The sequence below is a fragment of the Phyllostomus discolor genome, chromosome 3 (assembly GCF_004126475.2).
Source record: "Phyllostomus discolor isolate MPI-MPIP mPhyDis1 chromosome 3, mPhyDis1.pri.v3, whole genome shotgun sequence".
NCBI classification, from domain to species: Eukaryota; Metazoa; Chordata; class Mammalia; order Chiroptera; family Phyllostomidae; genus Phyllostomus; species Phyllostomus discolor.
The window spans coordinates 169,037,088-169,053,827 of record NC_040905.2 but is presented as its reverse complement, the minus strand read 5'-3'; the positions used below and the strand labels follow the sequence as shown (position 1 = coordinate 169,053,827).

The 16,740-nt window shown below is 39.8% G+C and overlaps 2 protein-coding genes across 2 annotated transcripts in view; one reads left to right on the top strand and one right to left on the bottom strand.

Annotated features, from left to right (window-relative positions):
- C3H9orf85 (chromosome 3 C9orf85 homolog) overlaps positions 1–11,791 on the bottom strand; it is a 56,178-nt gene extending 44,387 nt beyond the window's left edge. Inside the window, exon 1 of the mRNA XM_028519191.2 lies at positions 11,484–11,791. Within this exon, the coding sequence (XP_028374992.1) occupies positions 11,484–11,606 (123 nt within the window). The 5' untranslated portion in view covers positions 11,607–11,791. The remainder of the gene's footprint in view (positions 1–11,483) is intronic.
- A 259-nt stretch (positions 11,792–12,050) lies between these two features.
- ABHD17B (abhydrolase domain containing 17B, depalmitoylase) overlaps positions 12,051–16,740 on the top strand; it is a 42,237-nt gene continuing 37,547 nt past the window's right edge. The window contains exon 1 of the mRNA XM_028513005.2: positions 12,051–12,666. The gene's annotated coding sequence lies outside the window, so the exon portion shown is untranslated. The remainder of the gene's footprint in view (positions 12,667–16,740) is intronic.

Here is a 16,740-nt window from a genome sequence, read left to right as displayed (position 1 = left end):
GATAACCAAGGATTTAAGGAAGCCATATTCATCCAGACAAATAGGAGGGGTGGAGCTGGGGAACTGGGGCAGAGAGGACGCAGTTTGGTGTGGACACGCTGTGGCAGTGGGATGGGTGCCCCACATCTACGTATGGTGAATAAAAATCAGGAGGGATACCTTAGGAGCAAGCTATCGCAGCTCCAGACCAGACCATGCAGCCCAGGGTTCTAGTGCCAGGAAGAAAAAGCCTCATAACATCTGGCTGGAAAAACAAGTGGGGTTTAGGGCAACAGAAGAAACTGCCAGTTCCTCAGGAGAGTCCATTTAAAGGGTCCACACAGTCTTAAAACCCATGCAAACCCACCCACTCTGGGATTCAACACCAGGGCAACAGCTGGAAGGCTGCCAGTTGCACTTGGGCAGTGGGTGAAGTGAAGGAAATAGGGCAAATGGCAGACAAGCCTCCAGAGGCCAGGCAGCAGCACAGTCCTCTCTCCAGCCCCTCCCCCCCAACAGTGCCACAAAGCAGTGAAGCTGGTTGCCCAGCCCTGGCAAATACCTAAGGCTCTGCCACACACAACTTAACAGGTACACTAACACAGGGAGTCAAAGCAGCTCTACCTAATACCCAGAAACAAACATAGGGAGGCCACCAAATTGAGAAGACAAAGAAATATGGCCCAAATGAAAGAACAGAACAAAACCCAAAAAAGTATTAAATAAAATGGAGATAGCCAACCTATCAGATGCAAAGTTAAAACCTTGGTGATCAGGATGCTCAGAGAGATCATTGAGTATGGCAACAACATAAAAGAAGAAATGAAGGTTACGCTAAATGAAATAAAGAAAAATCCACAGGGAAGCAACAATGAAGGGAAGGAAGCTGGGGTTCAAATCAATGATTTAGAACACAAGGATGAAAAAAACATTCAACCAGAACAGAATGAAGGATCAAGAATTCAAAAATACATGGAGAATATAAGACTATGGGACATCTCCAAAAGTCTCAACACTGGAATTATAGGGATGCCAGAAGAGGAAAAGCAAGAAACTAAAAATTTATTTGAAAAAATAATGAAAGAAAACTTCCTTAATTTGGTGAAGGGAACAGTCATTTAAGTCCAGGAAGCACAGAGAGTCTCAAACAAGTTGGACCCAAAGAGGACCACAGCAAGACACAGTATAATTAAAATGATAAGGGTTAAAGATGAAGAGGAATGTTAAAAGCAGCAAGAGAAAAGCAGAGAGTTATATACAAAAGAGGTCCCTTAGGCTTATAAACTGACTTCTCAAAAGGAATTTTGCAGGTAAGAAAGGACTGTCAAGAAGTCTTCAAAGTGATGAAAAAGCAAGGGTCTACAACCAAGAATACTCTATCCAGCAAAGCTATCATTTAGAATGGAAGAGCAGATAAAGCACTTCCCAGACAAGGCAAAGCTAAAGGAGTTCATCGTCACCAAACCATTACTACATGAAATGTTAAAGGGACTTATTTAAGAAAAAGAAGATAAAAACTATGAACATTAACATGACAACAAATTCACACTATCAACAACTCAATCTAAAAAAACAATAAACTAAGCAAACAACTAGGACAGGAACAGAATCATAGATATGTAGATCATTTGGAAGGTTATCAGCTGGAAAGGGGAAGGGAGAGAATGGGGGAATAAGAAGCATAAATGGTATGTACAAAATCGACAGGGAGTGGTTAAGAATAGTATAGGAGATGGAGAAGCCAAAGAACTTATATGCATAACCCATGGACATGAACTAAGGGGCGAGGGGAGATTGCTGGAGGGAAGGAAGGTACTTGGTGGAGAAAGGTAAAGGAGGAAAAATCAGGACAACTGTAACAGCATAATCAATAAAATAAAGTATTTCATATTATTCATCAAGATAAAGGTTACACTTCAGAAAGAGAGTGGTAGTAATGAGAGGCCAGTGCATTCTCTTGATCTGGGTATTGGGTTACATGACTGTGTCCACTTTGTGAAAATTCATTGAACTCTACTATGATTTTGGCACTTTTCTATGTTTGTATGTTATACTTCAACAGAAGTTTATGAAATGAATATGCTTCATATTTACCTTTCCTCCAATTTTCAAAGTAGTTACTTGTTGAAGGATTCATATCTTCTTAGTGCCAGGGACTCAACAAAGACAGGTGAAATTACCAAAGATCAATAACCCATTGTACAAATGTCAGTAAGAACTGCCTGATTTCCATTCCTTCATTGAACAGGATGGAACTGCTGCTATGGATGCATATCATACTTCATGAGTAGTTAAAACATACTTGAGTCCCTGTTCTCTAAGAGATAGAGAATATGCCTGCATGTGTATGTGAGAGCAAAAGCCAAGACTTACATACTAGTAACTAAAATGACATGCACCATATGTGTGGTGAGGACAATAAATGCCACAGGGAAAGAGAGAGACATTCCAACAGGATTCATCAGGAAAGTCACTCACTGAGGGAGCAGCATGTGAGCATGATGAACACCTGAGTTAAGAGGAAAGAATGGACTAGCACTTACAGAACACTTAATGCCAGGTACCACGTGAGCATTTCCATAAACCTTACTGAACTCGAACAGTACAGCTTAACTCACTGAGACATAACAGGTTAAGAAATTTGTTGAAGATCATACAGCCAGTAAACAGCAGAGAATTTGATCTAAATCTTTTGATTCTAAGATCAATGTCTTCTACCACACCATATTGCCAGTCTTAAAGAGCTTGATACCTTTGGCCAAAAATCCAAAAACATCTGAAATCTGACAACTCACAAGAAATTTCCCTACCCAATACATACACTTCAAAACATTTTTATTCTTCAAAGTAACCTGACCAAAACCAAAGTAAAACAGACTACATCCACTTACAAGAACACTGGCCTAAACTGACTAGTACTGGAATTTTAATTGACAGCTTGAGATCAATCCATTTGACTATCTTTTTTTTTAAAGATTGTATTTATTTATTTTTAGAGACAGGGGAAGGGAGGGAGAGAGAAAGAGGGAGAGAAACATTGAAGTGAGAGAGAAACATCGATCGGTTGCCTGTCACATGTGCCCCCTGCCCAGAGACAAACCCTCAACTCAGGCAAATGCCATGATAGGGAATCAAACCAACAACCTTTCGCTTTGTAGAGGATACCCAACCAACCGAGTTGCACTGGTCAAGGATCATTTGGCTATTGTTTTAGCAAACCGGTCTTAATTAAGAACAGTCTTCTAACCAGAGAGCCTATTACATAAGAAAGGCTTTCAGACTTGTGATTTTGCCATCACATAATTTAATATGTTCATCTTGGAAATAAGTATAAATACCTATTTATAATCTTGTTTTGGAAAAAATCCTTCAGACTCTTGGCCTTTTTTGGCCTTCCCTCTTTCTTTTCAGATGAACTTTATTCCTTCACTCAAATATTACTGAGAAAATCCCAAAATGTCCAAATTCTTCCCTCAAAAATAAATAAAAGAGAAGCCTCAATTTCTAAAGATTCCCCAGTGCAACAATTTTACCTGATCCTTCATTTTGTTTTCAGATTAAACTCCCTCAGCTTCCTGCAAAACCATCAGCACCCATTCTTCTTCCTCCCTTATTCCATTCATCCACCTGATTCCACTCAACTTCTCCTTGACCCTCTCATCCCCAAGATGTACTACCTCCTTAAAGATAACACTTTGTCAATTATTCCATTTCTCCCTTTATTTCTGATTTATTTTGATACTCCCCTGTTCTACCTTCATCACAGCAATTAACATACTGTTAGAATTATTTATTTACCTTATTCAATCACCAACTACTTATATAATGCCTCCTACATAGCAATTCTTATGTAGCAGTTCTTGAGAATGTAAAGAAAATCTTTCCTTCATAGAAATCATATTCTACAGTGGGCTACAAATAAGACAAACAAATAAAAAAACAGTATGTCAGAAAGTAATGAGATTATGAAAACTAATGTAACGTAACAACTTTGCACTGATGATAAATTGAAACACACAAGGTGAGAAAAGGCCAAGAACCAAGGATGATTATATTTCTGATTTGAGAAAGTGGGTAAATGGTGGGGTTGTGTACAGAGTTGGAGAACTGTACAGGAGAAAAGGTTTGAGAGAGAAAAATGAAGATTTCTTTCTTTGCCGTGTTAAATTTAATATAATTTTTGGATTTTCAATAGAGGTCAAGTAGGTAGTTTAACAATAACTCTGCAGATCAGGAGCAGGCTGGCCTGGAGTTCCAGATCTCAAAGTTGTTAGTGTAAAGATGGTATTTAAAACCATGGACTGAGCTGAATTGAAGAAATTATTTCAGGAGACCAAGAGGCAAATGCTGCTGAGCAACTGAATGAGGAGAGAACTGAGCAGCATTCTGAGCATTATTAACAAAGGATTTGGAAAGTGAGATCAATAACCTTTACAAGAGTGGTTTTGGTGAAACAGGGACAGAAACAATGGAAGGTAAAGAACTGGAGAACCAGAGGCTTTTCTATTAAGAGGAAGAAAATATAGGGTGGAACTATAAAAGAACATGGATTCTACCTAAGGAGAGTTTTTTTTAAGAAAATTAAATAACCCATTAGAGATGGAAAGATTGATGATGCAAGAGAACATGGGAAACAACTAAGGAGCCTTAAGTCCTTTATGGACAGAACTCCAGTGTTCAAGTAGAAGGGCTAGACTTGGGAGAGATAGGCCTTTTACCCACAGAAGGGCAGTGTATATGGGTACAGACACAGGTAGTCTGGTACATGTGATGATACAGTAACAGAAAGCTGGATCTAAGCAAGGTTAGGATTCTTTCAGGCAAATACCACAGAGGGCAAGAAGAATAAGGGAGCTGAGATATGTGCAAAAAAAGCAGTGGTTAATGGAGCATGCACTCCAAGCTAGATAAGGTGGGAAAAGGGGGGCATGAATGAAGTACAGTGAAAAGTGGAAGGGTTGACAGGAGTAGTCAATGAAGTTAAAAATACAGGGCCCAGAACAAATAACATGCCTTTTTTAAGACAAAATCATAAGCAGGTAATTCTATATTTTAACAGTATCACACTCAAGCACACCATATGACGTTGTAGGTAAAGTGTTCAAATGAAAACTATAAACCATTACACCCATATTATTACCCTACCAACCACACTCAAGCAGGCCTTACTTCTGCAGGACTATCTATCTATCTATCTATCTAAGGAATAAGGAAACCAAGAAAGAGATGGTGGTCAGTATTTTTAAAAACCTTGTAAGTGAAGCAATTATAAGCAATAAGAGTATTTAAGGTTTTTGACCATGGAAGTAGATTTCGAAAGTGGGGGTGGGAGGAATTTAAAGCTGAGAGATCAAATGTTGGATTATCCATGTGGATAAAGCAATCACTAAACATGACAGGAATTGTGGAAAAGCAGTGAGCCAGGCACAAATGAGGAGGCATAACTAGAAAGTAAGGACAGATCTGGAGGGCATAACAGTCTGATGGTATGTATTTCTGAAGAGCTGGGGTTCTGAATGAGAAAGAAACAGACTGAAGCGGCAATGGGAGAAAGGGTTCCACTGGGGTGGCGGACGGTGCAACAAAGGCCACTACATAAAACTACAAGGAAACACAGTCAGGCAGGGCAAGAAAGTGAGAGAAATTTTATTTTCAACACTATGTCTCTATTTGATTATAATAAACTATCAATTAGGATGTAGACTGGAATGGTTAGGACAGGGGGCACTGAAAGTCTGGAAGATTGCATCAAATTGGATATGCACAAAACCAAATGAGAATCAAATTTCCCAGTAGTAATGGCCAACCTGGGGATGGATCTTGGACAGAAAAAAAAAGACGCAAATCAAATAAATAAGTACTTTTTCTAAGCTTTGTGAGAGCAGCTCAGTATCTTTCCAATAAATTCCTATTCTGCTTAAGTTAGCAACTAAGAAATCCTACTGATAATTACCTTCATGTAGGAGGCCTTGCACATACCACACAAGCTCAGAAAAGGAATGTTTATTTAACTTATTCACTATATTTAAGTGCTATTTGGCCTAGAGTGATAAGGAAAATATCAGCAAGGAATCTTAAGCGTGTTAGCTATTTCTTTATCCTCTTCTCATTTCTTCCTTTCGATGTGAGAAAGAGCAAGGACGACTGAAGACAGAGTGAGCTGGCAGCAGGGTTGCTGTGAGGACAGCCGGGTTCCCTGTACACCTGTCTGTGATCTCATATTAACACTTGTGCAGGTGGGGAAAGAGTCCCACAGCTTAAAATAACAAATGCCACAGCAGCTTAACTCTCCGCCCTGAGGTTCTTTGTCCAACTGCTCCACTCCCTACTAGCACTTCTCTAAATGAAAAATAAACTATTTGGGGGGAGTTAATATAAATGATGACTTTCTCTCTCAGGTGAACTAATTTACCTAGATGAAAAATTCTGAGAATATTTCTAATAGTGTAGTACAGTATTTAACTTCCCGTAGAAACAAGTATTGACAATTTAATTATAAAACTGCATAACCCAAAAGTGAGTATAGTACTATTCCACTATTCCTTAACACAGATCAAATTAAGGCAAATTAGTTTCAATTGGCATTCACTGAATATTAAATAAATGTCTAAAATATATGACTGAGCCCTGACTGGTGTGACTCAGCTGGGCCTTCATCCACAAAGTTAAAGGTCGCTTGTTCGATTCCTGGTCAGGGCACATGCCTGGGATGCAGTTCAGTCCCAGGTCGGGGCACTAGAGGCAGCACATCGATGTTTCTCCCTCACACAGAGGTTTCTTTCCCTCTCTTTCTCCCTCCCTTCCCCTCTCTCCAAAAATAAATAAAATCTTTAAGAAAAATAAAAAGAAAACATAAAATTGAGGTACAAAAAACAATTATATTATAGTAGGTCTCAACATTAAGAAACATACAAATCAATTTACTGGCTTCATGTGAAAGCACTTTGAAAATATAGGTATATAGAATATAACAAGCATGGATGAAATTATTTAGTGCTGTGGGGGGGGAGGGTACGGGGGGGGTGACATGAGAGGTAATTAATTGAGAATACTTCAAAATATTCACAATAGTGAATATTCACTAGCACTATGACTTTTATTTGGAATAATATTTTTCTGTACTCATACATCATAAGACCCAGCACATCAGAGATTGTCACTTTGTCAATTGAAAAAATATGTTGAATTTAATAACAAGTCAATTGGGGGGAAGATACTTTTAACATAAATCCAATTGGTATCACACTGCTTCCATTATGCACAAAAATACAGTATTAAAAAACAATGACAACTGAACACATAAACAAAGGAAGGCTTTCTTTTTTAATTGTCTTATGAGATCTCCTAGCATACACCTCACCTAAGCAATGGATAGCCATCTGCTAGTTATGTAACTTTGGACACATCTTTTACCTCTAAGTTCTAATTTCCCAATATGTAAAATGGGGTAATTATATCATTATCTTAGGGCTATTTTGAAGATCAAATCAGATAACATGCATGAAGTGTCCACAATGACTAACGCACTTAAGCATAAGATATCAGCTGTTATTAACAGCAGTTCCAGAACTATTTAGAGTATATAGCCATCGATTTTCATTTTCCTTTTCCATCTCAAGGTAAAGACAAGAGTTTCCTAAAATTGAGTGTCCCCCCACAAAATTAGTTCAAGTTCGGTAGGCATTACGTAAACCAAAGGTTTACACAGCCAAGCAAGTTTTGGTTGACTTAATTTTTTTAAACTGCAAAACATCTGAGTGCATTATACTAATGTATACTATGATTCCCTAAAAGTAAAATCTAGTTTAGTATTTCCAAAGTAATTTCCCCATGAAGTTGACTCCTGCCTTATTGAGATCATATAATCCTAGAGCCCTAGCATTTTAGGAATACTAGTAAAAACAATGCTGAATATATATACCAAACAAATAGCATCCTTCAGAAGATGATATATGATCTTCCCATTTTATTTAGTTAAATGCTATGCATCCTTCAGATCTCAGGAAAGCCTTTTTAACCCTCCAAACTTAATCAAGTCTTCCTGTCAGATACTCTCAGAGCTCCCTTAGAGTGGACTTTTCCTTCATAGGCCTTAATGCCATTTGTATTAATGTGCTTGAGAGATTATTTGATTAATACCTGTTACCTTACCCACCAAACCATGAGCTTCAATTGAAGTCATGCCAGTATTTTATGCTGAACTCCATACCCATAGGTTGATGCATGATGTTTGATAACATGTGTGGAACAAATATGTGATATAAAAACTTCACTGCAGCTTTATATTTGTCACAGTGAAAAACTTTATTAATATGAAAGTAATTTGCCTTGGCTGGTGTGGCTCAGTGGATTGAGCACCAGACTGCAAACCAAAAGGTCGTTGATTGTGGCCCACAACGCAGGTATGTCCATTGACTAGGAATTGAATGGTTTGCAGGCTAGCACTTAATCTACTGAGCCACACCAGCTGGGACTCATTTCTCTATTATTTTAATATTTCTCAATAAGTATGCATTTCTTCTCTAATTTTTTTAGGCTTTGAGCAAATGCAAGTCCACATAAATTATATGTTTTAATTTATGTTTAGTTCGTATTTGTATCATTATTTCTTAAAAATACTTTTTAATGATCCCCATAAAGATTTTTGAGAGGAAAGTAAGATAACAGATAGTACTAACCCCATATTGTAGATCAAAATAAATGAGAGAACTGAGGTCAAAATGTGGCTTTTTTTTCTTATTCTAGTGTTCTTTTCATTACACAGCACTGCCTTTCCAGTAAGAATCATAAGACTGTCTTAATAATATCTACATTTTAGTACCAAATGACTAGAAGAGATTTAATCCTATTTCCGCCCCTTCAAGTCCCAAGAGGGCACTGCAGGCAAATAGCTATAGAGGCCTCTTTCAAATAACCCCAGGGAAGATAAAGTGTAAAATCACAGTGCCAGCTCCTCGCTATCAGACAACTCCCTTATATTAAGCTAAAATTTACCTCTGTTAGTTTGAAACTTTGGTCCAAGTGCGGAATGCCACAGAACAAGATTCTCTTCAGTTCTAGAAAATATCCAAGTATACAAAGACAGCTATCACTCCTACCCTTTTGGGAATGGGTGCTTCACCTATATAAATTTCCCAATAAAATATCTGTCATTATCCATGTTCTAATTTCAGTGATGTCCCGACAAATTGCTTGGCACAGAAGGAGATGGGAAACTATCATGCAGAACTCCTGGAAAATAATGAGGCACATGTAGTCAATTGTTACTACAATTGTTTAAGGAAAGTTACAGAGAATCATGAACTCATCACTCCTTCTTTGTTAGATGTCACTGAATCAAATAGCTCTCTGATATAAAGCATAGGAATGAAGTCAGAGTCAGATGCTTCTGACAAAATCTTGGCTTTAAGTAGCAGCATCTAGCTGGCTCCAGAATTTGCTATAAATGCAGCCAATTATTAGTCCTCCATTAGACAGACAAACAATCAACCTAATTATCTTTGCTCAATAAAATATTTCTTGATTTTTTTTCACTACCTCCAATAACAAAACACCTGGTGTTTATACCAATGGACAAATGAGGCTTCCTCACAATTTAAAAAGAAGCAAAGGGTTTAATGCTAAAAGTAATGTACAAAATTAAAACTTAGTGACTAAACTTGAGACTCATGAAAAGATTTAAGACCACAACATGGCTGTTAGATAACACCAAGAAAATGCACAGTGAAAAAGTACAAGAAGTCTCTGAAGGACTGCTAGCACAAGAAGTACAAGCTCAAGAAGTGTTGTACTTAAGTACAAAAAGTGCAGTAAGGTACACTATAGCAACATAGTTATTAAAACTGTTTTATCATCTAATGAAAAACAATCAGATTTAAATGGTTGTGCCAAAACTTACAGTAAGAATACAGGACCAGACAGACATCTATTGCGAATAGCACTGCATTTTATTCAGTACCTAGTGACAGTAGGCACAAACTTGGGGAAATTTTCCCAAATGTTGCTTCAGTTTTGTTTTTGTTTTTTTCTGAATCTGAACCTAAGGTAAACAGGAGGTTCCCTGAGCACTTAATTGAAAATATCCCTCTTTACTGAACTGCCTTTCCCTCACCAGAACTTATTATAATTCATAACCATACATCTTTGTGCTTGCTTATTGTCCAGTGACTCAGGAAACTATAAATTCCTTCAAGACAAAGTCGACTCAGTTGTATGCACCTGAGCATAGGGCCCTGTACAAGGCATGTGCTCATTAAATATTTGTAGAGTTTGTGAAGACAGAAAGAGCAAAAGGGGACCACAAGTTACCATAAATAGTTTGCTTTCAACATTAATTTCTCAATGTCAAAACTTAATCACTTCTTGGACACTTATAATCTAGGCCATTTATGTACCTCATTTAGTTTAGCTTCACAACAATCCTGCCAGGTTTCTCATTTGAAACTAAAGTATAGCTTAGAGAAATTATTTACTCACATCACACATCTGGTAAATTTGAACTCCAGTTTATGTGAATATCAAGTTTATCTCATGTGATGGTGGCCCCTAAGATGCCCTTGGTTTCCACGATCTCCTCAATAATCTCCTCTCCATAGGACTATGGAGAAGTTGGAGGATACCTATAGCAAATTAGTAGTTGTATACAACGCAACACCTCTGGCTATGTAGGAAGTCTGAATTTTCTTCCAGCTTACAGAAATCCTGCTGCAGAAGTAAATGAGCCTTGGCTGGTGCGGCTTAGTGAGTTGAGCGCCGGCCTGGGAACCAAAGGGTCACTGGTTCCATTCCCAGTCAGGGCACAAGCCTGGGTTGTGGGCCAGGTCCCCAGTTGGGAATCTGGAACCAATGAGAGAGAACACACTGATGTTCCTCTCTGTCTCTCCCTCCCTTCCTCTCTCTTTAAAAATAAATAAACTATTTTTTAAAAAAAGAAGTAAATGACTTATGAAAAGTAAAACATGCTTTTAATATATCTTAATATATTTTAATATATATATCGCAGTTTGATCCTCAACATAATCTTTACAAAATCATCTTCTACCCATTATGTTGGTGAGGGCATTAGGGCTAGAAGCGATCAATGCTTCACATTCTTCCTACAAATTTGTGAGCTTAACGTTTTCCAAGAAGAAATGGTTGCTGCATAAACTTTGTACAAACTCTGACACTCGAGCCATAATCCTCGTTCTCCTACGGCAAATGTGTGAACCAGATGGGAGTGTTCAACAACTCAATTGACCCATTTGCATTTTAGGTTTGATGAGGGTCCCATTCACTCTTTGTGAAATTATTTAAGTGTTGACTGCCAAATACATTTATAAGACAACATATCCAGGTCAAAGAAAGGGTGTGGGAATGTCATTTTGGAAAGGGTTGCACTGCAGCCAAAACTAACTCTGGGCTGCGGTCCACACTCGCCCTCGCCAAGTCCTTCCATTTCCTCTTTCCCCTCCCCTGAACCACTCATTCCTTCCTAGAGTCAGATTCGAGCAACAGGTTCCTACCTTGGTTTGAACAGTCTTATCAAACTTGTCATTTTTGAAGCTAAACGTATTCTGATGCCTCTGAGGCCTGGAACGGGCCACGTTCCCTTTCTGGGAGCTCATCGTCAAAATCACAATCACCATGCGCTGGGACAACGAAGATGCAGATAAGACCAACCCGCCAGAAACTACCTCTCGGAGTAGACGCCTCCGTCACTGACCCGGAAGGAACTTATTCGGCTTTTCCGCCCCGCCCCTGCCAGCCCACGTGACTCTGTAGGAGGTCAAAGGACACCCTCAGCTCCTCAGCAACTTCGAGGCTTTAGCGCGGAGCCAGGACTGGCTCCCTCCACTTAGTATCACTATCAAACCCCACATATAAATCCCCCTTTCTTCGAAGCGAGAATTCCCCCATTGGTCCGAACTGGGCCGTTCATCAAGGCGGAGGTACAGGGAACTTTTACTCCTATTGGCTCTTCTTTTCCGCAATCCCCGCCTCCTGCCGACTCAGCTCAGCCTCTCCTGGCGCCCGACTCCGTACGACGAATTGTGATTGGTGTAAGTCCGACGAAGCTAGGCTGCGTTCCTCCCCCGACCAGCTTGCAGGCTGGAGCCCGGGTCAGCTTTGGCATCTTCATCCAGTCAGTGACCAACTCCTGGCTGAGCAAGTCCTCTGCTTGTGCCCCTTGCTTCGCTTTCTGCCTTCCTCCCGCCACGAGGGCGAGCCCGGCGGCTGCCAGGCTGAAAAGGAGCAAGGAAAGGAGGATTGAAGAGAAGAAAGAACTGGCTGGGTCTGGGTGGTGTCTGCAGTGCCAGAAAGGGCGGCGGTGGTGGTGGCGGCGTCAGCTGCGACCACGGCCACTCGGGACCTAAGGCCCGAGAGCAGCCGGCGGCGGCAGCTCCAGCGCCTTGCGCCGGGGCCGTTAGTCAGCAGAACACGAGCCCGTGTGGAGGAGCAGGGCCGTTGCGAGGAGGCGGGACTCGGGAGCGCGAGTGGGCCCTCTCGGGCGCTGCCGTCTGTCTTTACTCGTCCGGTCGCCGGGGACAGCAGCTCTCGTCTCTCCTCCCTGGCCCAGCCCGTTCACAAGCTGGGAGAATCCAGCCGCAGCTTTGCGGATCTCGCCTTGTGGAGGACAGCGCGTCGGCAGACCTTCCCTCCCAGCCCTTTCTGCCAGACGCCTTGACTGCAGCCCCTCAGGTGCAGGTGCGTGAGGCCGCGGGGGCTGGGGCACTGCGACCGAGCTTGAGGAGGGGGCGCTAGGGCCGGAGCCGCAGCGTCGGAGGGACCTGAAGCCGCCGGCTGGGCGGGGGGAGGGGAGCAGGAGGCGTCTTTTGTTGTTGGAGACCGGGATCCCACTGGACGCCGGGCAAAGGCAGGGAAGCCCCTCCGGATTGGGTCTGCATTTTGGAGAGTCTTCTCCAGTGGTTCGGTGGAAGGGAAAGGTAGAATAGGGTCCCTGGGGTCCACCTGGTTGCGGGAATGGGGGGGCAGGGAGGGACGTACTGACAGACTAGGAGAGGTCTTATTAGGTTGTCCTTGCCGAGAAGGGTCTCATGTCACTTCCTTTGCTTATCTCCTCGTGAACCGACAGGTGAGGTCAGGTTCACTATGAGATTCGTGGTACCCAAGAGCTTTCTCCTGAATGTCCTCGTGTGTCAGCCTCGATTTGAGATCGAATCTGCCGGGTGCTTAGTGATTTGTGTATTTCGGTCGCGCGGTAGGGTTCTTTTTCTCTACGTGGGTGAACTTAAATCTTACCTATTTTTGAACTCTAGGGTAGACGCGTCGGGAATTTTGAATTGGGTAATTGGAGTTTATAATAGTTTGTATTTTTAAAATCCTGAGACGAAAGTTCTGTCAAGTTAGATTGTATTGTTGTGAAGGTCTTTTGTAAAGAGAGTTTAACCGCGCGTTTTGTAAAAAAAAAAAATCCATGGTGAAATTTCTGCCAGTGCCTAGGCATGATTTTTTTTAACGATGCTTTGACTTAAGTTAGTGTGAGGTGGATTTGGTAAATAAAAGGAAGAATAACGGACTACAGAGAGGGTGACCTTTAAATTTTGGCTGTTTATGAAAAGGTATTCCTATTTAATACTTTTTGTAATAATCTTGATCCGCAAGATGATTCATTTGATTTTTTTTTTTTTAAGGATCAAATTACCAAAATGAATGAGTAAAAAGTCAGGTACATGTGGTAATAGCATTCATCTGTTTACATTAACAGGAAGACTTAAAACGAACTTTCCTTCATTAAAAGTTTCTCACATTTTTATAGCATAAAGTCACTTGGGTAATAATGTCTAATATCTGATAACCAATGTTTTGATAGTATTCATAATTGCAATGGTCTAATTTAAGACTGTCCCAACTTTTTGTTGATAAATTTCTATTTGGGAAGTGAGGATGATGGGTTACTTGAAGCGGTGCAGATAGCTATGTTTCCACTAATAAAAAACATAGAATCCCTGTTGAGTAATAATTGCTATATTATTTGAGATGGAGGAAATGAATAGCACCCTTACCCATATTTTGACCTTTCTTTTCTCCTACTGTAGTATTAATAAGGTTAATTGGCAAGGATGGGATTAGATTTTTAGCAGGCCTAGGCAGTTTTAAATTTGTCCCTTGCTGTATGGTACTGTAGTAGATAAGGAGTTTGTTTTGTTGAGTATTTTTGCCCATTTTGAAATGTGTATGAAATGACATTACCAATTTTCAGTATCCCTGTGACAAATAAAATTACCATAAAGTATCATGACAAAATAATGTTTTTGGTAGCTTAATGGACCTAGCGTTGGTCTGTAATTCCAGGCCAGCTATCCAACATCTGAGTCAGTTTCTCCTTCTGTGATACAGGGCTAATAAAATGTCCCACCTGCTCACTGCATACGAAGGGCAGTGAGAATCAACAGTTACTCTGGTTGTGTGACATTGTTTTAGTTAAATAAGAGTACTCTGATGTGCAATTTTCTTATTATAAATTTCAATTTTTTTGGTGAAAAATTAGCATAAACTTTTGATAGAGGAAATCCCTTCTGTATGCCATTTAGGACTTGATCAATTCTGTCCCTTCCACGTTAAGATTGATGTTATATCTTTAGAATCAGTGATGACAAGAAAAGAGAGTAACAAATTAACTTGTTTGGTTTGTTTACTAGTAGGTTTTATTTTCAATGTATCCAGGTATTTGCTCTTACTGTACAAAGATTATACCTGCCTCTTGTACCCCGTTAAAAGTTTCTCGCACATGTTGCCTTATATGCCTCTCAAATACAGCCTTGTGAGTTAGGAGAAATAATGTTTATGACCGTTTTAAACAAATGAAATAAAGCCCAGATAATTTAATTATTTGAATTGCCTAAAGCTACACAGTTTGTAAGATGCAGAATTGAGACTTGAACCTGAGCGTTCTGACATCTAGTTCTGGATCCTTTGCCTCTGGAGCAGTATTTTTCCAAGCACCTGTCTAGACCCAACAAGTTTTTACCAATTCAGGTAAAATGAGAAATAATACAGCAATATAAGCATTGGTAACGTACAACATAAATGGATATCCGTGCACCCTTTACCAATTTGAAGAGATAAAACTACAAAGCAAAATGAGCTTCTTTGTAGTACTTTACATATCTCTTTTAAATCCTACACCCTTTCCCCCATTCCACATCACTAACTCCAAATTAACATACATCTTTCCTGTAGCTTGCTTTCTTCACTCAGTTTGCCAAGATTTTTCTGTGTTTATTCAGGTAGTTCTAGTTTCTTTATTTTTACTGCAATGTGGTATGTGTTCCACATTATGTGACTATATCAAGTTTCTGTTGGTCATTTTAGTTGTTTCCAGTTGTTTGCTTATTAAACAGTACTGTAGGGAATATTCTTGTATATGTTTACTTAGGCACATGGTTCTTGACCCTATATCCCATTTTATAGAAATATTTTGCAGCTTCCCAAATACTGCCCTAAAATAAAATTCATAATAAACTAACATTCATATTTTAAAGTAATGCACTTACTAAAATGTGAGAAGTAACTTGTAGCAAAGTAATATAACATGCCTGGGGCTCAACCACCCTCTACATCTTGCTACCAAGTGTGACAGTCGACCGATAACATCAGATTCTTGGAGCCTGTTAAAAATCAGTAGCTCGGGCCCTACCCTATTAACTCAGATGCTGAATTTTAACAAGATTCTCGGGATTTGTGTGCACTGCTAGAAGAAATAGTAGTAGTCAGCAGCTTTGCACCAATGGGTAGTATCACCATGAATAGGACAGCAACTAATGCAGAATAAGACAGGTGTGTTGAGTTGGCCATCACTGTTGGTGAAAGTGTGGTCATTTCTTTAATAAGTGGATGAATTCTTAAAAATCATCTGTATTAAAACACAAATATTTTGTGTTAAGTTCTGTTTATAAATATCTGACCTTATATTTTTCTCTTCCTGTTCCCTTAAATCAATGTCCAGCAGAATCTTCAAAAGACATGGGGTAGCATAATTTCCACACACCAAGAGTGCTTGACACCCCTGGCATCTGTTCACTTAGTGTCCCCCATTCATCATTACAGCTAACAGCGAACATTGAGGAAGATTGCCCTGGGATATGTCTAGTAGCAGTAGCTTGCTCTAGAACACAGGTAGATGCTGCTGCTTCAACACTATTAGATAACTACCAGTTCTCTCCAAAGTGTTTGTCTCAGTAATGGGTAGGACCATCTATTTTCCCACCTTCCAAATATTTTAGACTTAAGTTTTTCCATTTTGAGGAATATGCAATGGTACCTCATTGTAGTAGTATTTGCATCTCCCCAGCTAGTACTATAATTTAGAACGCTTTCATTTATTTTTATCCATTGGTGGTCCTTTTCTATGAATTATATGGGGTTTTTTTATGGGATTGTGTATCTTACTGATTTGTAAATGCTTTTCCTGTATTCTGGTAATAACACTTGGTAGACTTCGTAGATATCTTTCTGATCTTAAGCATGCCTTTTTTACTTTAAATATGGTGCCTTTTGATGACTAGATGTTCTTAATTTTAATGTCAAATTTAATCTTTTATGATTGTGCTTTTTCTCTTTAAAGGAAGTCTTCTCTATCCTGAAGTTGTAGGTTCTGTTACAGCTTCTTTTAAAAGTTTTACATTTTGGGCCCTGGCTGGCATAGCTCAGTGGATTGAGTGCAGGCTGCAAACCAAAGTGTTGCATGTTTGATTCCCATTCAGGGCACATGCCTGGGTTGCAGGCCATGGCCCCAGCAACCACACATTTACATGGAAC